This window comes from Syngnathus floridae, chromosome 3, assembly GCF_059516105.1.
Source record: "Syngnathus floridae isolate MCC-2025c chromosome 3, RoL_Sflo_1.0, whole genome shotgun sequence".
Classification (NCBI taxonomy): domain Eukaryota; kingdom Metazoa; phylum Chordata; class Actinopteri; order Syngnathiformes; family Syngnathidae; genus Syngnathus; species Syngnathus floridae.
Window position 1 is genome coordinate 13,277,568 of NC_142415.1, and position 25,709 is coordinate 13,303,276.

The 25,709-nt window shown below is 41.3% G+C and overlaps 3 protein-coding genes across 4 annotated transcripts in view; all 3 read left to right on the top strand.

Annotated features, from left to right (window-relative positions):
* The first annotated feature begins 279 nt into the window (after positions 1–279).
* On the top strand, positions 280–5,342 carry drc4 (dynein regulatory complex subunit 4). Its single transcript, XM_088371420.1, has 11 exons — positions 280–397; positions 521–613; positions 854–1,051; positions 1,260–1,460; positions 1,574–1,628; positions 2,655–2,860; positions 3,109–3,264; positions 3,368–3,448; positions 3,531–3,740; positions 4,150–4,215; positions 4,304–5,342. The coding sequence occupies exons 1-11, from the start codon at positions 395–397 to the stop codon at positions 4,424–4,426; spliced, it is 1,392 nt and encodes a 463-aa protein (XP_088227546.1). The 5' UTR covers positions 280–394; the 3' UTR covers positions 4,427–5,342.
* Positions 5,343–7,665: 2,323 nt separating this feature from the next.
* Positions 7,666–21,948, top strand: LOC148400641 (stereocilin). The gene is made up of 29 exons (XM_088372165.1): positions 7,666–7,738; positions 7,836–8,948; positions 9,639–9,663; positions 9,751–10,291; positions 11,212–12,099; positions 12,169–12,231; positions 12,715–12,840; positions 13,066–13,232; positions 13,309–13,495; positions 13,835–13,950; positions 14,134–14,266; positions 14,372–14,554; positions 14,761–14,799; positions 14,869–15,045; positions 15,189–15,338; positions 16,710–16,768; positions 16,901–17,024; positions 17,154–17,233; positions 17,329–17,467; positions 17,886–18,091; positions 18,345–18,435; positions 18,525–18,704; positions 18,869–19,048; positions 19,998–20,153; positions 20,220–20,362; positions 20,571–20,719; positions 20,935–21,032; positions 21,257–21,404; positions 21,779–21,948. Exons 1-29 carry the CDS (start codon positions 7,666–7,668, stop codon positions 21,865–21,867), a joined length of 5,823 nt encoding a protein of 1,940 aa, XP_088228291.1. The 3' UTR covers positions 21,868–21,948.
* A 1,526-nt stretch (positions 21,949–23,474) lies between these two features.
* The window catches only part of furina (furin (paired basic amino acid cleaving enzyme) a), a 43,927-nt gene continuing 41,692 nt past the window's right edge, over positions 23,475–25,709 (top strand). The window contains exon 1 of one of the 2 annotated variants that reach the window (XM_088372168.1): positions 23,475–23,626. In XM_088372168.1, coding sequence (XP_088228294.1) covers positions 23,624–23,626 — 3 coding nt within the window. In that variant the 5' untranslated portion in view covers positions 23,475–23,623. Of the gene's footprint in view, positions 23,627–24,409; positions 24,664–25,709 lie in introns of those variants that run through there. The other variant, XM_088372169.1, reaches the window with a different exon arrangement.

Below are 25,709 nucleotides of genomic sequence, written 5' to 3' on the forward strand. Positions count from 1 at the left end.
TTTTTATTTATTATTTGTTTAGGATTTGGACTTAGGGAACTAATTTTATTTGATCTTATGCAAAAAATGTAAATTATTATACATTGTTGCAGAGGGCACTCAAATATTTTAATAATATTATTGCTCATTTACTTTTGACTAATACAACCAAAGCATACGAATATGATTTTCAATAGTCTGCAACATAGATCCCATTCATCAACCCCCCCCAAATATAATAATTTGCATTCTAACAAAGAGTTGTGTACACAGTACATGATTGTATCTTTCTTCCAGTCAAGCACCTGCTGCCCTCTATTGGTAGGTTTGCGCACCAAGCTTGTTGCCAAGGCAACACATGTTTGAAGGAGTTCCGAATTACGCTTCTTGATTCTGCAAACGTCATTTATAAACCATGGTGAGCCAAAGTTTGTCTCGAGTTTGCCTTGAGAATTACAACAAACTAGATGAATGCACTGCATTTGCTTTAGGGCATTCAAGCAAAATGAAATGTTTTGTTTAACATGCTAACTTTTTCCAGCCGCCTAAAAAGAGCTCGGGTAAAAAGTCAGCCAAGGTCAAGTCTGCTGCACTTATAGATGGACTCACCAAGGACGAGCTGTCCAAAGAGCAGGTCAGAATGAAAGCTATGCCGCAATGATGAATAAATGCATCATCTGTATGTTTTACATTAGCTGGACAAAATGGGTGAAGACAGTGCAGATGGATTCACCTTTGTCAATTTACACTTTTTAGGACATTTATTCATGAATATCATTGGGAAGGCACAGCTGGTGTATGTAATGCCGTGTGTAGTGCGTTATGGGACAAAGGTGTTAATGCTATTGCAATAATATTGATATCTGAATTCCAGATGATAGAACACATAGCTGTCCTACAAGAGGAGCTGGAGAGAGAGCGGGAAGAGAGAAACTACTTTCAGCTGGAGCGAGATAAGATCTACTCTTTTTGGGATGTGACCAAGAAGCACTTAGAGGAGGCTATGGCTCAACTCAGAAATGAAGAGAAGAAAATTGAGGATGATGAGGGTCGCCACCTTGTAGAGATTAAAGTAGGTGATGGCAAATCTTGATGGAGAAGTCAGCCAAGAATCAGCATCACCTTCCATCCATCCATTTTCAATAGCACTTATCCATTGAAGGGTCACGGATGAGCTGGATTCCATCTTGGCTGACTTTAGCCTCATCTTAACTTTCCGTGAAAAACATTTCCTACCCCATTGCAATATCTTGTAAATCTGCATTTCTCTGTGATACCAGGTGTACAAGCAGAAAATGAAGCACCTGCTGTGTGAGCATCACAACACCATGTCTGAGCTGCAATCAGAGCGTGTAAAGACTGCTGAGGCGATGGAGAAAGAACAAGCCCAGCTGGAAAAGGCGCTTCACAAGAAGACGGCAGCCATTAGGAACGATCTACACAAACTCGACATTGAAAACCTCATCATTGAGCTGGAGCAGGTGAGAACCATTTTTTTTAAGCAAATGCAATCATTAATGTGCATCTTATTGAGCTCAATTTTTTTTGCTTTGTTAAAATGACACAATTGGTTTAATGATGCATTTGTCTGCAGGAACACAACAAAGAAGTGGCCAAATCAAAAAAAAGCTGGGAGGATCAACTGGCAGGTAAACCTCTAAGAACTCAAGAGCTGATTGCATTTGCATTTTACCTGTACAAAAAAAATTAGCTTTTCATGGGGGATAGTCATGGAGCTCTGCTTCAAACAGCGAAAATCCACAAATAATTGACACCCCTCTTTGTAGTTGTGTCTAGATGCGACAAGAGACAACAAAGCTCTTAAAATGGAGGCGATAAAGCATGCGGCCACCGCTTACTAAGCTCAATCAACTGGCAAAGACATTTCCAGCTGGGGGCTTCACATTTTTTTGCAGATTTCTGTCATCAGAAACCATGTGCAGTCATTTCACACCATGAAAACTAAGCACGGATGAACAAAATATCAAGATCAGGATAAATTTCAGTTATATAAGTACCTTTTTCCACTTGCCTAGACTGTAAAGCTCCTGTGTGCCGTCACAAATCTAGGACTAATTCTATGTGGCATCATCTGAAACAGTTTGCTACGAAACATTTGTCATGATGTTATTTATAAGAGCATGACATCACTTTGACTGTTGACTACGTCATTTGTGTTCTCTCCATCAGCTATGTTCATGCTCATCATTTTTATGAGCTAGCATACTCGCATAATTAACACATGCACAAGACATCACACATGTATAGACAAAAATGTGCACACACGGCACAGTATTGCATTATTAAAATCATCTTTTGACATTTACGCACCTTAACAAACAAATTGTAATGACAAAGTAGGATATTTCGTAGCTGCATCGTGAAAAATGGAACTTTCATTTCTGATATTTAAGGACCACCAACAAAACAAGACACAAGACTGTCAATCACCATTAATAAATTAAACCTAACCAGTGTAACTAGTACACCAATTGTCCACTAGACGGTGCCAAAATACTAATTAGATTACTTTGACCCTGACCAAAAACAAATTAATAGCCAAGATATTCGGCGAACAACAGGGGATCGGTTTAAAAAAGAAAAAGATGGATAGATTATCTATCTTTATTTGTCTAACAATTTAACTTTGTCATTTTGTGGACACACTTGAGTAGAAACGGAGGCCCGCTACAAGGAAAAGCTGGAAGTGTTGCAACGGGAGCTGGTCATTATGAGGAACAAGGAAGTCCTCGAACAAGAAGATCAGTGGAACAGTCACATCAGCGCTCTGAACAGAAACCACCATGAAATATTTGATGAAGCACTCACTCTTCTCAATCAAACCTTGGAACGAGATTTGTATCACAACGATTCATTGAAAGTAAGCACATTCATCTGATACCATTTCAAATGATATCCTTTATTACGATTGATTAAATTCGCCAGTGATTTTATGAAGAACTCCTTTTTTCAAGAGCTTCTTTTATGAAAGAAGCATAATCCAGTGGCCATTAAGTTATTTTAATGACTCTGCCTTTCAGCAATGGTTCACATATAAACAATTGGGAATACTTCTTTATAAGTCATTAAGCCACCTACCCTTTTAATCTTCTTGCTGTTGTCTCCTAGAAACAAATAGAAGATGCAGAGATGAAACAAAAAGAAAAGGAAAAGCGCCTGGCTCAGCTTCTCCCTGAAAACGAGCGTCTCAACAAGCTTCTACTCGACGTCCAGGAGAAAACCGCCGAAGTTCAAAGAAAAATGAAGAACCCCATCCGGAACGAGGTCCTGTTCTTTAAATTCTGAATATTGTGTTTGGCTATTTCATATTGAGTGGCTTTCAAAGTATGTTGTTGCAATCAGCGGCGTGATGTTGAGCTTTCAATAGGATGCCAAGGAAAGGAGAAAAGAAAAGGAGCTCAGAGATCAGGAACAGAAATTAGAGCAACTCAAGGAGAAATTCAGCGAGGTAAAGGAAAAAAAAAAAATCAAAAGCAAAGTGTTGCGTTTAGGTCCCCTCTGATGAGCCGCTTGCATGAATCTGATTCTAGCTCGAGCGGGAACGAGACGAGCTGCGTGCTACCCTTGCTCAGAAAGTTGAGAGGGCTCAGAGGGAAGAGGATGAGAAGAACGCAAAGCTGGAAGAGAAAGTAAAGGACATGACGGATGGCTTGGCCAAGACACAGGCCAAGCTCTCCGCTGTGCTCATGGCCTCTAACGTAGACCAAACTGTACTCAAAAACATCACAAGCAGCGTGGAGGTACCTACCTCCTTTCCCATTTAAGGCCTATGCAGCTATCAACACTTCTGTCCTCCCCATAGCTAAACTAATCACAAGTTTTATCAGTATGCACCGGTACAATGTAATTAAAAATCGCCACAGTTATAATCACAATTAATCGATTAATTGATTCATAAGTTATTGGCAGCATGTCGTACCAGCAAGCGGACGCTCTTATATATAACCATTATTTGCGTACAGATCGAGTTCTTTGTGGTATGTTTATATAAAAAAGACAAACTTAGATGTAGATTAAACTTTTATTAAATTTTATGAAATACTTTATTTATTAATAAAAAGAAAACTCCCAGGCCGGTGACTCTGCATGGAATTTAAATCTGACTGAATATATTTAATATTTCAGTGTTTTTTTTCTTCTCTCTCACAGGAGATGATTGACTCCAGCAATAAATCCATTGAGGATTTACAGCATAAAATATCTCAGATTTCCAAGGTTAGTTGATCTTTTGCTTGTTTGCTGAAAGTGTTCTTTCCAACAAAAAAAGTGATGCGTGTTTTATGTACTTCTGTTCATCTGGCAGGCCCGTAAGGATTTACTTCTGAGGTATGAGGCAAAGCAAAGAGATCTTGGTGTCCCTGTGGAGGAACCTTGTGTGACATATTCGTCATTTAAAAATAAATATTGGGTGTATAATGAATTTTAGATACAAATATTCAAATGTTTGACAGCTAATCCCACTTTGTCCGATTTCGGTTGACTAGTTGATGAGTTGAAGTATAAATTTAAAACTATCGAACCCTCAAATATTTCCTTTGTCATACATCACACTACTATTTTTGTCAACCTACCTTTTGTGACAAAATAGAATGAACAAAATCTTATTTTCCATCACTCGATCCTATGGGATGTTAAAACGGAAGGAAATTGTGGAGTTTGTAACTCGCTCTGTGTTAGTTAATTCCACTGGGTCCTCCAGCTCACACAAAACTCATCTAAGCACGCCTCCATGGACCTTACTGAGTTTGTGCCCTGAGAAGAGAAAAGCTGTTGAGCGCATACAATTGGTGCTCTGGAATGATTAAGATTCAGGGCAGTGGTCTATAAATGTGCTCAAACTTTATTGAACCAGGGTGCATATTTCACATTATTTTACATTACATTTACATTACAAATCTCACAGCACACCACCAAGCAAAAATGTCACAGACAGTACATTATACAGTTCGCCACGGCTAGCTTCATGTTAACGCAATGAGAAACTCGATTGACTTGCTTACGGATAGCATCTATGTTGCAGTGTTATTTGCAGTGTTACCCTTTAAATAACAATTTAAACAATAAAAGTCATATATTCTTTATTTTCGTGCAACAATGACCAATATTAGTGCCGTACTGAGGAGCTTGAGCCCGTTTCAATGTACAGTCTGTTTTATACTGCCCCCAGGTGGTCAGGGTGGGCACACCAGAAGTGCCACTAGCCATTCTATTGCTACAAAGCGTGACAAAAACTGTTATATCCTATTTAGTAATTTGTATGTTTTTTGTAAGGTACAATATTATAGAGTGTTATTTTGTCATTGGTGTTTCAATTCATTTTAATGGGATAAAGATTATTTGAGATTGCGGATGAACTAAAGTCACATCTTAAGGTACCATGGTACTAAATAACGATCATCTTGTTTTAATTTCCTCACAGATCGACTTGCTGGGTAATGTGAGGCTATTAAGTAGAACACAAAGCAATCATTCTGTTGTGGATAGCTGCTGGTTAATTGTGCAATCCAGATGAACCCCAGTATGATTCATTCATTCTTTAAGACATGTGCCTTTCTATTTCTTCTTAGTAAAGGTCAAATAAGAATGACGGTGACACCTTTTTGACTCCACAGTATCCAGCTTTGTAAAATGATTGGCTTTTAGATGAAGCCTCTGTAGATGACACCATGTTTTAGTAAAATCATGTTTCCCGTCTAGTCTGGCACTTTTCAACAGTCACGTCTTGGTTTAATCTCCAAGGAAGTTGAAGTGGCACGTTAGATGATTGCAGTCACAAGTTCTTTGAAGATGCTACGTCTATTAATAATGTGTCATAAATACAGTGATGGTTAGGTTGACATCGCTGGGACTTAAAACCTTGGAATGAACCCAACCAAGTCTTCCAATCTCAACATCTAGTTGCCAGTGAAGCGCCGGGCGGGCGGGGCGGATCCGATTGCTCATTGTATACCCCTGCGGCGAAACGAGCTCTGACGCATCGTGCGATTGCTGTTCCTTTTAGTATTAATAATACAAGAGGACTTTATTGTCCCAGTGAAACACAGTATCATACTGTGACAACAAGCAGAGTGAGGGGGTCCTCTAAGGTTTCCGGGACCGGCAGACTTTAGGACTCGGGGGAGCTGCCTGCTCTTACCTTTGCACAGAGCTTAATTGGAACAATGTTAACTGAGTCAGAGTGTTGACAACCTGCTTAGTCCTGTTGGCCCGCACCACTCAGGTCAACACTACACCCCCAACAAAGCCAAACTCCCACGGTGAGCCCCCTGCTGATAGACAGCTCAATGAGGAATTAGTCAGCAGGAGACCTGATAGACAGGGATGGAGCTCCTGGACGAGATTAACTTCATCCAGATTTTCACGTGGTGACCTCTTAGAACTCGGCCGACAAAACATTGTTGTCCATCAAGTTACCTAACCATATTAGAGGTACATCCCGCTTCCCACTTTTTAGGAGATAGATCTATCTGTCTGTACCCTCTGCGCTCAAACCATTGCTACCAAGTAGGAGGGTTCAAGGAGAGGGAAAGTATTGTGATACCACAACACTGAAGATGGTGCAACTCACTTGATACTTCAACAACTGAAAAGATCCACGGTGAGTTCTTTAACTTCTTTTTTCGTAATCGCAAAAGTTTTTAAAAAAAAATTCTCTTTATTTTCAATGTGAACGTGTGATCTGAATCAGGGAAACTATTTATGTGTGCATATATATATATATATATGTATACACACACGCACACACACACATATACACACACACACACACACACACACACACACACACACACACACACACACACACACACACACAGAAAGATAGAACAGACGAATGAGAGAAAAATGTAATTTTCCATATCTCAACTGTCACTGTTGAAGCAATTTCTGTGTGGGTGAGTGATGTTTTGAAGAAACTCGAAAATGACTTTAGAAAATAGTGAAAGATGTTCGAACATGATTGCTAAAAACTTGCAAACACAGAACTACGTAGGTGGACTGAGTTGCAGAGATATATTATTAGTAAACAGTTTTTCAGCATTTAAATGTTTGTTTTAAACTTTTGGTTTTTTGACCCGAGCATCCATGTTCATCCATGTGGTATATGATTGACTGAAGTGTAGTGGACACACACAAACAGCGTTCAAGGGCAGAGAAAATGATTTGATCATTCCCAATTTTGAAGCCCCATTTTATATACGTTTTTTTTTTAACCACTCATATCCAGCGTGGTTGTTGACAACACTTTTCTCTGCAGTGTGTCAAATTTACAAGACATATTTACTTTCACTTTACAGGTACTTTAACTATTCACCATTTCAGTCAAGTCTTGCCAATCATAACCAGCAGTAAGTTTCATCTTGATTTTATTGCAATAGGTGATAGAACAGAATCCTTGCAGCGGAAACGTCAATTTGAGTTGCATAAACCAGCGGCCACTTTCCAACTATCGGCCGGAATGTTCTTTATTAGCTATGCACTGCAAGTGTAAGGTGACGTGGCGCCCAGTCATTAAGGTTTAATCTCCTTCTCCTTTACATCTCAGGTTAATCCTTTCAGTGAAAGTAAACAGAATTGCATTGTTTTCTCAAATCAATACTAATTTGTCATGAGGAGTGATATATTTCTCACAGGAATGAATTGAAGACTGCACACAAAAGGCCAGGCATGGCTACTCTTCGATTTACAAGTGTCCTAGTTTGTGCTATTTTACTAGGACAAGGATCCTCCGAGGAAACAGGTTAGTGCAATGTCAATATAGTTAAATTGTATTTATTTTCCTACGTTTATCTCCGAAATTGTTCTTTGTCTTTCTGCACTGAACGGCAATCATTCAGCAAGGGCTAGAGAACAGCAAAGAGATGTCATTCTCAAGGAGCTCCTTTCCAAATTGAGTAAAGGAGGTGCTCGGAATCCGCAAAAGAGCTCCGGGGAGACGGGCAAAGACGTACTTGTGCATCCTTGGGTGAATAGTATTCTGGGGGGCCTTCAAACACTGAGTGGACTACTTCCTGGTACCAACCCAGCTTCACTAAACCAGCCCATTGACCGCCGTCGTCTCTCTGGTTTCCTCTACAATGTCTCTCAGTATCTCCAAGATATGACCGCAGGACTGGAGGAGACGCCTTTGGATTCGCATGACGAACAGCTCTGGGAGAAGGTGCTCCATTTTTTTCTGCAATCCGAAGGGAGCGCTGCGCAGAACCAATGGAACGGCCGTGTGCCGCCTCGTCCAAGCATCCAAGTGAAGGACTGGTTCCTGTCCCTGAGAGGCAGCCCCCACTGGGACGGGCTTCTGGGGCTCCTGCAGAGCCTCACGACCCTCCTGCAGCGTCAGCCTCACAAGCCAATTCTGTCTTTGTTGGCTCAAAACTGGAGGACGGTGAGCGCTGTGTTAGAGGCCGCTTTCCAGGCGCTGATAAGTGGGACATACGGACAGGCCAGCGCCGGCCTGCAGGGCTTCATATGTGCACTGAAAGGTCACACTGAGTGCCCATTTGGTGTCGGCTGGCTTCAGCATGTGCTCCGCGTTCTGGAAACATTCAGCTGGAAGCCCGTGGTCAATTTGCACTCGGCAGATGCTGAACACAGGAGAGGCTCGAGTGGACGTATTAAGCCCTTCAGCTTGCCCCCTGAAGCCATGAAACAGGATGCCTTGCTGCAAAATCATTTTCGAGATGACTCAAGCGCAACGCGGGATGATCCAGATTCCATGCAAAATGTATTCCTGCAAACGCTGACACGCTCAAGTGGAGGCAATTTGGCTCAGGAAAATCTGGCTCTCGTGCAAAGTTTGGATAGGCTCCGGATGGGCCTTCTGCACAGACTGGGCAGTTCTGTTTATGGTAACTTGAGGAAGAAAGTGTCACAGGTTACCATGGCAATGCTCGATGACGTCGACGATGTGGCGGACGTATCCCAGCCCAGTAGAAGGGGACAATGCTCAGTTGGTGAGTGTGTAGGGCTTCTAGATAAGTGTCCACACTGGCGGAGCTAGGCTTTTTTCCTTGGGGGGGCAAGGATATCTCAGGGTGTTCGTAAAGCAAAATCCAAATATATTTTACAACCCCACCAAACTCTGTAAAAGATACTGATAAAGATTCAGTCTACTATGAGGAATGGGTGGAAATATGGGGAAAAATATTCTCTGGACAAAAAGTGAATTATCTGGCTGGGGGGCTCAAGCATATTTCAATAGGGGGCAGTGCACTCGCCCCCCCCCCTCCCCCCCTCCCCTAGCTCCGCCAGTGTGTGTCCATGTTTCCATTATACACGCAACCATTTATTTTCATTAAGAAATTTAGTTGAGCACACCCCAATAGATTTATCAGAAAATAATAATTTAACCACAGAAGAGTGGAATCATTAAAATTCAGAGAATTGTCTTGCATTTATTGAAAAACACTACATGTGTTTAGAGAGGCAAAATAATGGCTTTGGGTCAACCTGGTCACTTTAGTATCTTTTGTCAATATGACTAATCTCTTTGACCTTTCATTGTTATCAGTACGATTATATCAAGGGATTTGTGGGATTTACTGGCGGATCTGTTATGTGATCAGATATGGTGATTTGTTGGGGGTGTTCAATTTCTTTTTCCATCTCACACTCACGATATTTGTTTTCATGTCTCTCTTAAGGTGACCTGAGGCAATTAATCTTATGGTAAGATCATTGAAACAGTACACTAGAAAATTGTCTGTCAACCTGAGTAAGGTAACTGATTTCTCTCATGTGTTTGCGCAACTGTAGGGGTATAAGACATAACGTGACCTGGAACACGCAAGCTTTGGGTGTGAGCACCCAGGGTCTCCCAAGTTCACTGCCATTCCTGTCATGTCCCCCCAGTGATGAAAATAAGTTTGGACAAACATCTCCCCACTTAACTCCCAAATCCTCACCTTCTCATCATATCAATCCAAAAGGCCTTCACGGTCAGCGCAATCAGCCTCAACTAAAAAGTGAGAGTGACCTACAAAAAGAGATGGAGTACTCAACCACTGCAGAAATTCTGGAGGCGGCGTGCAATGAATCCATTCCAGGATTGAGTGGTGTCTCCAACTTCACAGTGTTCCTCTACTGTAAACTTTTGGAATGGGAGAATGGGTCAGTGAGTCCTGCTGATGGTGAAATGGGTCTGGACCTGCAGGCCACATGCTCTGATGCAGCTTGGTACCTGTCTGCGGCCGAGGAGGACTTCCTGTGGGTTCATGTGTGCAGCGAGTTCTTTGCGTATGAATTCAACAACACGATCTGTGCCAATTCCACTTTCTGGCTGCACAGAGCACATCAGGTGAGGACAACTTTATTTGAAGTCAATGCACACACCATTAGAAGGGCACTGAGAAGTTATTATTGTGTCTGTCATGGAGTTCATAAGTGTGCCATGGCACTTAAGTGTATGTATGCTGTGTCGGTGACGTAAGATGAGAGGCAGAACTATTAAATGTTCTTAGTGGATAAATAAAAAAAATGTAGATTATGAAAACAACCTTAGTAGAAACAGTTAAACTTATGGATTTTTTGACATCTGGATTTTTGGGCAAATTGAAAAATGATTTCCAAGGTGAATTGAATGAGCTGAACATTTGAAATTTAGAATGGGAACAATGAGAATCTGTTTTGTTGACTGTATCATTGAATAAATGGGAAGCAAATCAGTCACATCACCCCCCCAACTATTATTTATTTATATTTTCTATACCGCTTATTATTATTATTGTTATTATTATCAATATTATTATTAAACATATGTGTGACGTGGAGTTTTTTTTAAACATATCCTCTACTCAGAAAAAAAAAAAACAGGGCCAAAGCCATGTCTAAAAATGTATCACTTTGGCGCCATCTTGTTGAAGAGAGTGGAAGACCATTATTTAGGTCATAGACATGATTAATGGGAATAAAATGCGTTGCGCCATCTTGTGGCTTCTTTGGGCAATTACAAACCTTTTGGCATCAATTATTCAAATTGTTGATTTTGCGGCAGGCCTCGGTCACCATCCCCCACAATTTGCAGGTGAACATTTTCTCTACTAAAATAGCACTTTGAACACCGCATGTGTGCCATGTTTTTGTCGTGTATCTCTGCGGGGAATTTGTGTACACAGTAGATACACGCAGAGTGCGTGGGTGTAGTGATGCTCATTTTTCAAACGTATTTGGGGCCTCTCTGCTAAATGATAACATCCGACATCGATTCTTCACTCACAGGCTGCCAGGACACACAACTATAATGCTTTTAACCAGACAAGTATAAAGCAGTTGTGCGCGCACCTATCGAGCGGTACGACAGCAAGCCCAGTGCCCGAGGAAGGCTGTCTAGCTCAGTTGGGGAGCAGGTTGGTGAGTGCCCGGGCTTTCCGGCGTTGCTTCCTGCCCAACAGTTCAGCCCTTATCTCATCGTTGTGTGGGAGGGAACCCCCAGGATCCCACCGCTTCTTCCCAGAGGGGAGCTGGGCCGCGACGTACTGCTTTCGACAGCACAACCTCTCCCGGGTCGATGCCACCGAGGAGACTTGTGAGTACAAGGAGTGGGCTGTGCAGACGTTCCTCAATGTGACCATGCTGGAAGCGTGTGGGCAGACGCATGGACTGAAAGAGCACATGTGCTTAAATGCTTCGCTCTACCGTCAGCTGCTGAAATCAATGCCCAGCTTGTATGACGTTTGTGCTGATCTGCAAAAAGAGGTTGAGGACAGCAAGTGCCTTCTCCAGAAGTTTTTTGACATCCTCCCAGCCCAATATGAGTTTGACACGTCACAGCTGTGCGTGAACCCGGCCCCACTGATGTTGGATGTCTTACACAAGCTCAGTGTGTGTCAGGTTGATGGAGAAGAGAACCAATGGTTTTTCGTGACGCTCGGATACGTGTTGAGAGTGTTGGACTTCATGGTCGGCCTCTCTTCGGGTCTGGATGAGGGGGAGGGAGAAGCTCGGCAAGGTTTGGGTCAGGCCATCCTCCTCTCCAGTCTCCTTGACAACGCATCCTGGAGTGCGTTGCAGCCGGAGGCCTCCAGCAGCGTCCTTCGCACTGTGGGAGTCTTCCTCCGTCGGGAGCAGAACGCAAGCCTCAAAGAGGACCTGCTGAGTTGTTTCAGTGTAAGGCCACGCACATCTACAATCTCTGCTCGGAGGGGTAATTAATTTATTTCTGCTTTTGCTCACCAGCCTGTCTTGTGGGATTTGATTGAGCAGGACAACAACTCATCTGCTCTACGGGTTCTATTGCAGGTACCGACAAAGCATTTGTTTTGGCAGTAATTCCCAACCACCAGCGTGCCGTGAAAGAGTGCCACATGTAATCAAACACTTTGATTTAATTGGTCCAAAAATTATTTATTTTCAACAAATAATGGACCTTCATCATCTATCAACACTGTACAGTGAAAATCCAAGAGTATTTAATGTCCTTTCTGAAAAGATTTGTAATTGCGTTTAAAAGCCACAAGATGGTGGTAAAGCGCTACTTTTGTCGAAATGAAACTCCTCAACTCATGTCAACATACCACCTTGACAATAAGATGCCACCAGATGGCGCCGAAGCAATATCGTCTTTGCTTTGGCTGAAATACAAAAAACAGCACACAGGATTCAAATGTGACATTTTTCCATTGTGGTGCTCGATGTGCTTTTTGTTTTTAATGTAAAATTGGGAAACAGTGCTATAAGAGATCCACTTACAAAGATTTAAAGTTTTATTTATTGTTTTTTCAGGAATACCTCCAGATGCCGGAAGACAGCATTCGCACTCTGGTAATGTCCGCCGAGAAAAATGCCGTCAAGAGGTTCCTTTCTCATATGCATCAAAGCTGGGATCACCTTCAAGTCGAAACCAATCGGGTTTGTTCTTATGGCTCTTCTTTTTTTTGTCCTGATATGGGAGTTCTGAAAATTAGATTATTTTTTTTCGGGGTGGTCATTCGTTTAATGGGAGAAGTACATTTCAGTTTGACAAATATGGCAGATGTTGTCATGCGATATGTGCAATCAACTTTGAATGTATAACAGATGATCTGTTTGAAGCAACATCTGTTTTTCTCCTCTTAATCTTTTCCCTTATGTCAGGCGTCCCAAAAAGAGCTGCAGGCCATGGAAACAATGACTGCTGCTTTTATCCATAAATTCCCTCGAGTGACCCCAGAACTCTTTATGGACCTGTCCCAGTTCCTTCCGTTCATGTCTGTCTCCGACATCATGAGCTTCCCAGCCTCCGTCATTGTGAATGACACCGTGTGAGTTACTGACTCGCAAAGCATCAAATTCAGGTGAAAAGTGTCTTGACACTAAAAGGTTTGGCTTCGTTTCAAGGTTGGCTGCCATCCGTGAACACAGCTCAGAGTTGAAGTCGTCGCAGAAAAAGGCCTTTGTAAAAAGACTTCTCCAGTCAAGTGTGGTGGGTGATGTCCCCAGCTGGCCACCGTACTTCCTGAGCTCCATCCTCCCGTTGCTGCCTTACCTTCCAGTCAGTCGTTTTCAACAGCTGACGTCACAACAGGTTGCAGTGAAATTTGACATCATCATTAGAAACAGTGAATCACTGTAAACCGCTTTACCAGAGATGTATTGGAACAGCTTTGTGAAAGTTCAAGTGCAGTTTTGAGTGTTCATTCTGTCTAAAACTCGACAAAGCTACGGTTTGACTAAGTGAACTGCCTTCCCTCAGTTCAACATAGTTCACAAGCACAGATGACATCGAAGCCATATTTTTAGATAAGACGTGGTTTTGACCGCAAAAGAAAAACAAGGCAAATTTGCGAATGCCGAATTAGATTATGCAAAAGTTCACTTTAGTTGATTCACAGGAAATAATATTTACGGCTGTCATCTCATTTAGCTTACCCCTCTGATGGAGTTTCTGGGCAATAGCAGCCTGGATGGTGTGAGAGGACGCCATGTCGTTCGGACCATTTTCACCAAAAAGAACAATGTCACCGTCGGTAACATATCAAGGTGGGGCAGTTCAATCTTTCATAATTCCTATGGAAAGCATTTAATTGATATTCAACTTTTAATGTCCAATCACTCTGTCCTCAATAATAAGACAATTGAGAATATATCTTTTTTTCCTTTTCGTTAAAAACATGTAAGTTTGGGTTGTGAGCCTTGCAAAAGGGCTCCAATATTGTTTTGCAGGCTCGGTGTTCTTTCGTGCTACTTGGATCCACTTGACCTGCATTCATTTCTTTTGGACTCTACACTGTGGTTCACTCTTCAGAGGCAGCTGGTAAAGTGCGTGTCCAAGGGCTTCATTAGCGCTAGCGGCAGGGTGAGGCACATGTTCATTCACATCGTAAAAACCTCGCTCGGACTATTATGACCTTCTGTCAATATAATTGTCTTTAGTGTCTGACTAACTGCTCTGCTCAAACAGCTTTCGTCCTGGTTGGTCCCAGCAATGCGGATGTTGAATGCCAGCAGCATGGCTCCCACAGCGCTGACTGGCCTCAGTGCTCTCCTTCCGCAGTTAGGAGCATCCTTCTTACAATCGCTTCCTTCACAGCAGCTTCTAGAGCTCCTCTCCAAACCAGGAATAGGCCAATATTCTCCTGCTCAGGTCAGCAGGAGGGTTGTTTACCCCCCACATGGATGGGAAAAACCTTCATTCACAGCAGTGCACTGTATTCAAATGACCTGAATGGACAATATAAATGTTACTTTTCCCCCCATGTAAAAATAAATTAATATAAAGACTCTCGCCTTTCACAACATGTATTAACCACTAAAAGTAACTGAGAACATTTGATTTGTTTTCCCCCCCAGGCTTTTCAAATTTTGTCCAAGATTTCAAAAGATACAAATGTAAGTTCAAATCTGGAAGAAAATGTTCACTGAATATGGGTCAGCCTCATCTAAGTGTCTTCCTGGCAGCTCACGGTGGAAAAATTGTGCCGACTGAAGCCATTGCACTCGGGTCTCTCTCCCGCGCTGCTCAGCAGCCTCTACTGGTCTGAGATCAGTGAAAGTGTTCAGTGTCAGTGTTGGAGAAGCATGTTGCCAGACCTGAAGCCTGGCCAGAAAGCAATGCTGTACAATGCAATGCAGGAGGTGATGGAGCATTTAATTCTTCATTGCATGCACTGTCCACATTTCCGTAATCATTTGTTCTCTTCTTTTAAGCAGGAGAGACACTTTGTACGAGGAAGATACAAACATGACCTTCAATCATGTTTTTTTATTTTATTTTATAGGCTTTATTAAGATACTTACCCAACATTACTCAGCATGCAAACTGTCTTCTGCCATTAATCCCTCTGAGGAAACTGACTGAGGCTCTGAAGAGGGAAGGCATCCCGAGAGACATCAGCTTGTTCCGACACATCATCTGGTCACCACAGCAGGTGTGCATTTCACTTCACCCCCCCCCCCCAATTTCCGTGACAACAATAAGTTGTCAGAATCTTACTCAAATGAAGAAAAAGCTCATCATTAATCATCAATGCTTGCCTCCCATTAATCTTCTAACTCATTGGATATGCTTCAGATGAGCCTTTCAGAATATTAATGTACCGTACGGGCCGAACTCCATCAGGCTAATTAGTTTGGCTCTGACATAGCGGTGTGGTGGAATGTCGTTTAAATTAATAATAGGTACATTAAAGGGCTCTTGTCACAGAGAGGGGTCTATTAAGTTGCTGCCAACATGTAAGAGGCAGCCAAGCTGCAAGAGAGTTTTCAAAATCAAAGGTGGTGGCAATTTGAACTCACTGTGCTGGCCCTATTCTATACTTTCCATATGATTTAAATTTGTCAAACAGAATAATAAGCGGTCTTTAAGCACTGAAGTGTTTATCATTATTCAGCAAAAATGATTTGAGTATTTAGGGGAGGAGCTAAGCGTCAAAGGGGGTCTCACTCTGAACTCCATTCAAGCTATGGCTTCCATTAAAGCGACCAGATTTGCAATTGTTGACTACAAATATGCGTAAAAGTATTTTTTAACTATATTAATATTAGAAATCAATTACCCAATAATTTAATGAAACCTATTTATAAAGTCCCCTAAAGTTAAAGACCCAAAGTTAAAGTTAAAGTCCCAATGATCATCGTCACACACACATCTGGGTGTGGTGAAATTTGTCCTCTGCATTTAACCCATCCCCATGTGATTTTGATCCATCCCCTGGGGGAGAGGGGAGCAGTGAGCAGCAGCGGTGCCGCGCTCGGGAATCATTTGGTGATCTAACCCCCCAATTCCGACCCTTAATGCTGAGTGTCAAGCAGGGAGGCAATGGGTCCCATTTTTATAGTCTTTGGTATGACCCGGCCGGGGTTTGAACCCATAACCTTCCAGTCTCAGGGCGGACACTCTACTACTAGGCCACTGAGCTGGTAAATGATCGTGAGCAGCAGGGGGGGGGCCCCATTTCAACCCCTTACACTGAGTGCCAAGCAGGGAAGAAATGGGTACCATTGTTATAGTCACTGGTATGACTCGGCTGGGGTTTGAACCCACAACCTCCCAATCTCAGGGCGGACACTCTCCTCTCAGGCCACTGAGCTGGTTATATAAAGAAACAATAAATACATTCTAATTTTCCAACTTAATGAAATAAAAAAAGAAATCTGTTTACAGATTCTTAATAATGCAGACGCTGTGTGGGCCAGATTAAAGAACAGGCCATACTTTGCCCACTTCTAACTACCACAATAGGAACTAGAGTTCCTTTTAGTAAATCAGTTTTTTTTACATTGCTTTCCAATCTGTACAGGCTCAGCTTGTATTTAAATGGATGCATGATTCTACAAACATCACCAGCAAGATGCTGAGGTAAGTCAAATATGTTACATCAAGAAAGTTATGCAACAACTTGTTGAAAGTTAATATGCAGCTTGGTTTTCAGGCATCCAGAAATCCAACATCCAGAATTGGTTTTACATAAATGATTTGTGTCTTTTGTAGAGACCTGGGTCAGGTTGCAGGTGGAATGCCATGTGACTTTTTGAGGCTTTGGAGCAATGACAGTGATTTTGCTGAGTTGCTTCAGTTTGTCACTATGTTACAAGGAAACTTGAGACCTGCACTGGTGAGAAGTCAACTCCTCTAAAAAGTGCTGACTCGCACTCTTTTCCAGTGTAATTACTTTCAGATTGGCGTGCAAATGTCTCCAGAAAAACATTCAGAACTAACATTTTTCTGTGTGTGATTGGTCAAGCGGAAATGTATCGTAGCGGAAGTGAAAAAACATCCTCAACTTGTCAGCACTTTAAGCCCTTGGTTTTCCGCAACATTACCGCAAGTATCTCCGTTTTTAGAATGCAAATAGATTCTAAATATGAATCATTTACAGTTTGGACAAAAATGTATACTTGTGCTCTGTTCTCTTTCAGAGTGACAATGATAGATGACCTTTCCAATACATCCCTCAGGGCTGTTCTGGACCATGTTCAGGCACATTTCACCGATTTCCTCCAACTACCACATTACAAGCAGACAAACATTGCCGAAAAGGCTGTAAGTAAACACACGGTAATTATTAACAGTGTTTCAAGCATCCTCATCTTTGTAAAGGTTGAGTCTTTGATTCATCTGAACTAATTAGATTGCACAGATCGATGTGATGAAGTCGCTTTTGCTCCCGGTAGTCATTAGAGGGGCTGTATCAAAATTTCAAGCAGAGGCCAAAATACTCACAATCTTTATCTGAGTGGAAGAGTTTTTATTTATGAGATATTATGTAGAGTTGTGGACAGTTGTTTTGTGTGACCAAAACATTATCATAAGGTAGTAGGAAATAAAACTAAGCTGCGTAATTAAAAAGAATCATAGCTTGAAAAATAAGGACATTTTTTTTTAATTAGCATAAAAATACATTTGGGGACACATAAACAATCACTGATTAAAATTCGCTGTTAATTATTGTATAACAGCATGTGGTGCTCTGCAGGGTTCCTCTTCTTATAGTTTAGGGGAGATTGATGGCCCCGCTCTGGACTTTCTGGGCCCTCTTCTGCCTTTCTTGGATAGAGACAGTTTAGTTCTGGTAAACAGAGGTGCTCTGGCTTTGCGTCTGGAGGAGATGAGAAGCTTCTGTCTTCCCAAAGAAGCCCTGAGAGATATCAGTGATCTGCTCACACACAAAGACTTCATGGGGTAAATAAGGAGTTAAAAGGTTTTGGCTATCATGTCTCCTCTTCTCCACTGGGATAACTAAACTTCATTTTCCTCTGTGTGCCAACAACGCTTGATTTAGCAATTACATATCAAAATTTGTTTTGGGGTCTAAAATGTTTCAAATATTACTATGTTATCTCTCACAATACAAGCGTCTTTTTTTATATTTTTTTATTTCAGTGAGGCTTTGGTACCCTTTAAAACTACAATTATTTGTATTATTATTTTCCAGGGAGCCGTCCAAGTGGCAAGCTGGAGACATTGAACATTTGGGAAGGCTGGTGTTCTCCCTGTCAACAAAACAGATTAACTCCATCCCACTGGTGAGCACCTGTCAAAAAATAGAAAGTAATTGTACATTACATTTTGGTTGTCAAAGATGAGTGTTATTAAACATTGTTCCCTTATTTAGAGAGTCTTGAATAAAGACACAGTGGAACAGGTTCTCGTGGGTCAAGAGCGCTGGGAGGACAGCGCAGTGGGCGGAGTCTGTTTGAAGTGGCGCATGGACCAACGTCGTCAAAGAGAGAAGATGCAGAGTCTTATGAGAGGGATTGTAAAAGTCCAAGACACTGGTGACAAAAAAAAATCTGTATTTTACATTGCCCTCTTTATTTTGTACTCTGAGCATCTTGAACTGTGATGATGTACAATTACAAAAATGGCACACAACTCTAAGTTTGGGAAAATGCTGTTTCAGACTGATGACGTCATCAAGCGCAAGTCAAATAATTATGGCTGAGTGATTTTAACTAGTGTGTTCTTGTATCAGTCCCTAGCTGTGCTGACATCAGAGGTACGTTCCCCTCCGCATGGACGTCAACTCAGTTGAGCCGCATGTCACAAGTTGACCTCAACGAGTGTGTGGAAGTCTTCGGTCAGGATACTTCATTAAGCTCCGAACAGCGCCGAGCGCTCTGGGTCAAACTTCGTCAGGTCAGTAGTAGCTTGAATGGGCAAAACAACATGGTGAGTTCTTTTGTTTTGAATTTGGATCTGTGATGGAATGTTTTTGTCTGGGATAATAAAAGGGCCTCAATCAAAACCCACTTCTTGCATAGAAGTGATTCAATGCTTGTCTTTGGCTTTCCGACTTATTATATCTCGTCTGTGGTACTTCGTGAGGTATGTTTGCGCAATCTACTGAGCTCCAATGCATATGCTAGATTAAAACTGACGCTTTTGCGAAGATAAAAAGCACCAGTTTTAATTAGAACTGTAATAATGTGATTTCAGTTTGCAGTGGTGTAGCAGTGCACTTCATCTTAAATCATTTTCAACCTTTTAGGGCAAGGAATCATTTTGAGTAGATAACTTCAACCCAAGTGTGTCATTTCTGTCAGCCAAAATAATGATGTAATGAAGTGAAATTCAGATTAAGAATGATAAATTACCTATTATTCTCATACAGAATTGTAAAAGTAATGGCAATACTTCTTGGTAGGTTAGAAATGACAAAATATTGTTATTTTAATAGTAATTTTAATCATATTTCTAAAATGGTGGCACTTATAAATTCCCAAGCATTCTTGCCATATGACACTTCACTTTGTTGCAGATTATTAAATTATACATATCTGATTTTACATCACAGATTTTTCTTTATATTGCGGAATTTTGTAATCAATTTCCAACAAGGACTCGTAATAAGCTGTCGAAAGCAGAACTGCAAAAAATTGTACCGCGCCGTAGTGGAGGGTTTCCTATCTCCACCACTCTCATATTGGATCTCATTCCATTTTGCAGGCCAGCGAGTGTGGCAATCCACTTAGTCTCCATCACTGACAGCCAAAAACACTTCATGGCATGGCCAAAGGCCGGGCGCGGTGTAATTATCAGCTCCTATCTGTGACTGAACTATTTTGCTCTTCTCTGTTCACTGCAGGCATTCAGTCCAGTGAGTGAGCTCAGAACAGAGCAGGTTCTGTCTCTCGGTTCTCTGGTGACTGAGATGACAGTTCGAGAACTGTATGACACCTCTTTGACTGATCTGGCTGTTTTGGCTCATCTGGGGACACTGTCATCCTGGCGCACAAATAAGGTCAATTGAATTCAAACAGTGACTTGTAAACAATAATAAATTCGATTACTCCTTTTGGCTTTTTAGATGAGAGCCGTCGTTTCGGGCACGATGCGCAAGTCCAATCTGAAAATCGAGCAGTTATCTATGGTGGATCTGGCAACGTTCGGCCATCTGATCTGCGGACTGTATCCATCGGAGATTAAAAGAATCAGCGCTTACAATTTCAGGTGATTGAATGAATCACTTTTCAAATGACAGTAGATGTTGACTGCCGTAAGTTACATTTGGGCCAAACAAGTTTCCCAGTCGCCACGACAACACACCAACTAACAGATGTAACTGGAAAGTGGGCGCGCATACATTGAAGCGGTCCGTAAACATTGTGCATATATCCTCGGAGGAGTAAATCCAAAACCTTTCTTCCTGAAACGGCAGCATGGCAGTGCCGTTCCTGCGGGAAATGTCCTTGCCATGCACGGAACAGCAGATGGAGGCTTTGACAAGTCGTTTGTCCAGACCGGAGGCCTTTGGTCCAGTCGGTGCTTGGGGACCGGAAGTTTTCACTGAAATTGGGACACTGGCAGGTACAGATGGATGTAACATCCCAAAGGATCTTTTCTTGCCAACATTTTACTGTCCCTCATCCTGAGTGTGGAAGGACAATACTTGATGGATTGGAACAATTTAAAAAGAAATCTCCTTGGGATTTGAGAGTAGATCTGAGAAAGTTTTGAAAATCTCTATTTTGAGCTACATGAATGATCTAACTACAATGTTTGTGAAACTGGTGTATGCTCAGCGGGCCTGGAAGACATTGTTTTGTCAGCTCTGACACAAGAACAAGTGGAAGGCATTACCGCTGAAGCAATCAGCCTGCTGTCACCCAAAAAGATGACAGTAAGTACTGCCTTTGAGTTCATGTGAGCAGATTATGTCAAGATTATGATGCATCTCGAGGCTCAAGTCTTTTTTTTGGACCACTAAAATGTTTATTTTTAGCTCCACATGAATGACACAACATTAGCTGCGGGATTTTTTTTTTTAAAGTATTATGTATGTTGTGCTTCCCACAGAATCTTACAGTATTAGGCTTGACTTTGTGATGGACGTGTGTCTGCCAGGTGGTGTTCAGTGCCACTCAGTTGTCCTGGCTGAGTGCGGAGCAGGCGTGGGCCATCACGGAGGACCAATGGACCGAACTGGACAACGAGCAGAGACATGCAGTCGGACTCGCTCGTTATGAAGGAGATGCACTGCTCGAGTTGAGAGGTTAGTACTGATACAACAATGATATAATTCCATAATTTATACAAGTGATTCTCAAATTATGTATAATCAGTGAATGTTGTCACACATTCTGGAATAGCTGAAATTATTTGACATTAATTATACTCATTTTACTTGTTTTTTTTAGGAAATAAAATGTCTGCTTATTTTTTTAATGAACACGGGCCAGTGTAGTTTAATGTTGATCATCATGGTGGTGCTTGGAGTGCTGAACATTTTGGGGGCGATACCTGCTGTAAAAAAGATGAGAATCACTAATTGATATCATTTATTTGCATTGGTAATGTTTGTTTCTAAGCAACACAGGTGATTGTTACGGTGCAAAGCCAACATTCATGAATGTTCTGCCTCCGCAGGGAGAAATTCGGCTGCAGCAGGCCTGAACGCAGACTGCTTTGCTTTAAGCTTTGTGGCTCCGAGTCTCTGGTTATGGCATCTCATTTAAAATGCTTGAACATATCTAATTAGAATTCGACCTCCCTTGATATCCGCACGTTTGTACATAAAATAAACATTGTGAATCGTTTTATTGCTTCTCTGAGTTGATTCCTTTAGTTAATGATGCGCAAGATTCAGCCTAATTGAATTTTTACAGAATGAATTATTCATTGTTTGGTATTCATTTTTAGACCAATTATGATTCGGAAGAAATACATCTTTGGTCCATGTTGCAAATGTGGTTAAATATAAATGAATACATGGTTTGAGGATGAAAACTACAATCCAAATTTTCACTCGAGCTTCACCGATTATGCTTCGCTTTAATGCGCTTTCCAGGGGTATAGCTGTCGCTCCTGCAGTGGTTATAAATAGTAAACACATTCCTGTTCAAATTCCAAGTTTTTTTGTAATGTTAAAAGAAAAATGGACCAAGATGGCTAATTTTTTTCTAATAATTGATGTCACTTATAAACAAATGTTTTTTTAAAAAAAACTTTTTTTGAGACAGGAAGTAAAAATAACTGATGTGGTTGCATAAGTACGCACACCCTCCTATAACTGGAATGTCGTCGTGTTGTGAAACAATCACATTAAAACGCATGTTTAATGGGAGTCAATCCACACCTGCCCCTATTTGAAATGTCCAAATATAGTTAAGTTTAGATATTCTGGTTGGCTTTCCTAATAATGTCTTTACTTTCTAGCAAAAAAAGGTCTTCCACGGAATTAAAAATATATTAAGCCCAAATAAATGTCATATTTTCTAGTAGGCTCTCTTTGACATTTTTGCTAACACTGACATTTGCACCATTGTTCATAATTCTTTCAACCTTGTCTAAGGCCCCTGTTTCAGCTGTAGAAAAACAGCCCCTAAGCATCATGATGGCTCCACCATGATTTTTTTCCCCCATACATAATTCACAAAAATTATGAAACGTCCAAAAAACAAAACAGTCAATGTTTGGAAAAAAAAAAAAAAGCTTCAGGGTTCTGCAAGAAAGCAAAAAAATCGACTGGAACGTTGAAAGTTTTCCGCGGTAAATCAGAGGCACATTAATTTATTGCCAGCTCTTATCCCTTGTCATCTCCTCCGGGAGGCATTCCTCACCAAATGGATGTCGGTTGGCTCCATGTTGGGGCAAAGCTCCTTGTTGTTGTTGGACAAACTCAGATCAAAAAGCTATATGAACATTTTACTTCAATAAATGTTTAAAACAGGTCTTAAAACTTAAATGATGATGTTTAGAAATATAAAGTTAAATACAACTGAATTCTTTCATGTACTACTAAAGGCAAATGTCGCACCACGACTGGTACAAAACTTTTAAAACCAGTGTGGCCTACTTTATATTAAAAGCAGTTAGAAAAGGCAAATGTTGCTTAGCAACCAGCTCATCTGGGCTACCTTCTGCTATGCCACTGTTGTCCCTTGGCCCTACTCCATGGTGGGTACCAGGCACACCAAGAAAGCGCCATAAAGATAAAATATTCTTTTAAAAGTGTTCCTTTCGGAGTTGCGTCGTTAGTAGAACAAAGCTACAATGCAGGATTAAAACAATCACGTGTAACAGGGAAGAGATCACATGCTCAGTCACATGTATGCTCAAGGAGGAAATAACGGTCGTGACTCACAAACACAAACTCAATCCATTAGTAGTTGCGTCAGGCAGTATTCTAGAGAAATACAAATGGAACCTTCAAGTCAACATTTACATGAACAACATTCAACATGAGGGAGAGAATGCAGCAAACTCGTGTGAATGGCAAGTCAGCTCATATTTCATCATTCCGGTGCTTTGTAATGTCAATGGAGATTTGAATCAGGGTTCACTCTTTCATTGATGAACACTTAATGCCAATGTGTTGGAGCTCTTGTAAATTTAAATAAAAAAAACCCCATATATTATATATTTAATTATCTTATTTATTTTGCTTTATGTGTTAAGTTTGAACAGCACTGCTTGTTAAAGTGCTCACTAAAGTTGAATTGAAACAAATTGCATTTGGTAATCTTTGACTTAATGTACATGTGAGCTTTCCTGGACAGTTTATGGTCAAGTGTACATACCTATAACAAAATGATGTCTATTTATTTATTTATTCTATTTATGATGTATTGAGACTTTTATGTGTACATTTATTTTTTTAATTACCAAAAAGTATCTTTCTACGAGATAGATATTTGTACCCTGAACAGGATAAGTAGTTTGAAAGTATAACAAGCAGAAACTGGGTGGACTTTACTTTTTAGAGGGACATAAAGTACATTTAATGTTGATCTTGATGTAGGCTTAAGTTTATTTTTGGAAGGGGCCCTTGGCATTTGAGAACCACTGATACAGTGAAAGCGGTTTTCCAGAAAGCAATAAAATTTTGACTTATCATAACATCTCTGTGAAGCAGTACGTCCCATAACCAATTCATCATTTTCCTCTCCATATATTAAACCTTATGACTATATTTAAAAGCCCTGTGACCTAAGTATAAACTGGGCGTGTGCGTAGCTTACGAACCACAAAGGGTTGAGTGCTACGCCACTTGCCACCAACAGGTGGTGCTGTCACCGCGTTATACCGGAGGGAGTCTCTGGAACGTCCCCACTTCGTCCACGGTCCGTGACGTATTTCCTGGGGCTTGTGTGGACCTCTCCGGTGGCACACCACCGAGGGATATCATGACTATTTATAACCAGCAAGTCTCGCTTATCAAATGTTCCGTGCTTTTTCCGCGCCGTCGTCGTTTCTAGCACTGCTGGGTGCGAGACAACACGCCGGATCGTGCAGCATGTAAACGGAAGCTGGTAAGTTAAGCCCTTCGTAAGTTTGCCGTTAGCTCCGACACACATTCAGACTTGTTTTGGTGATTGTTCGGCGTTTGGCTTCCCCGGTACCAAGGGGACGGCAATCCCGGGTGGAACATCGTGGACTTGTCGAGCCCGGTGGCTGTCAGTTGCTCCGGACTGCGAACTTACATACACCGTAGTGACGTTGATCGTGACCGGTTTAATTGGGTGATGACCCGCGCTGTGTTTGTATTTGTACAAAACAAGATACGCTTTTGTAAGGGAATGTAAAAAGGAAAAAAAGGGAGTCGGGGGCGCGTTTGTAAAGTCAGCATCGTCAATCTACCGTGGAAGTCAAGTTTGCGTTTCACTTTGTGGGGAATTTCGTCAGGCAGACGGAGATCTCTGACAGATAGACGTGGTGGTGTCACGGACTTGACGCGTGAGGCGAGACCGACAACACGATTCTCTCCGCGGATCTCGAGCAAACCTTTCACTGGAGGCATTTTATTGAGTCTCCAGGCCAGAGAAGTTTGCTCGGGATTCATGTCAAACACGCATTGTCTCGGATTTTTAACTTATAAATGCAATATCAAATTTTAGTGTGTCTTTATTGACAGTGTTTAGCCTAAAAATACGATTTTGTAGAAATAAGATTATTGATTTTGGAGGATTGTAGATTTCAATCTCTCATTTTAAATGTCATGAAATCTTAATTGTATGCTATTTACTGATTATTGTAAACCAGGGTTGGGACTTTGCAGGTAACCTTTAGTACATTTTTCGTTTCCTTTGTCTCAAAAGCTTTTTGTATTGTTCGTCAGAAATGTTATATAGTGGTGAATAATACAATTAATTTGAAGCTGATCTTTATTTAGAACACAACTTTGTAAACCTCAATACAATCCCTTGACTATTTGTATACTCTATCATATGTGAGGCAACAGTACCTTAGATTAAAAGATGTTAATCATTGAGGAGGTATGTATCCAATTAATCAGGATGTATGTCGATTGGTCATGCCTGAGCCCCACTCTGTGGTTTGAACAGTCGACCCACGCTTA

Bases quoted from the DNA above. Each gene is read 5' to 3' on its own strand.
- drc4 (XM_088371420.1), top strand. The intron at 614-853 runs GTCAGAATGAAA...TCTGAATTCCAG, and splicing joins ACGAGCTGTCCAAAGAGCAG to ATGATAGAACACATAGCTGT. The intron at 1,461-1,573 runs GTGAGAACCATT...ATTTGTCTGCAG, and splicing joins TCATCATTGAGCTGGAGCAG to GAACACAACAAAGAAGTGGC.
- LOC148400641 (XM_088372165.1), top strand. From the start codon at position 7,666: ATGGCTACTCTTCGATTTACAAGTGTCCTAGTTTGTGCTATTTTACTA. The intron at 8,949-9,638 runs GTGAGTGTGTAG...GTCTCTCTTAAG, and splicing joins AAGGGGACAATGCTCAGTTG to GTGACCTGAGGCAATTAATC. The intron at 12,232-12,714 runs GTACCGACAAAG...TTGTTTTTTCAG, and splicing joins CTCTACGGGTTCTATTGCAG to GAATACCTCCAGATGCCGGA.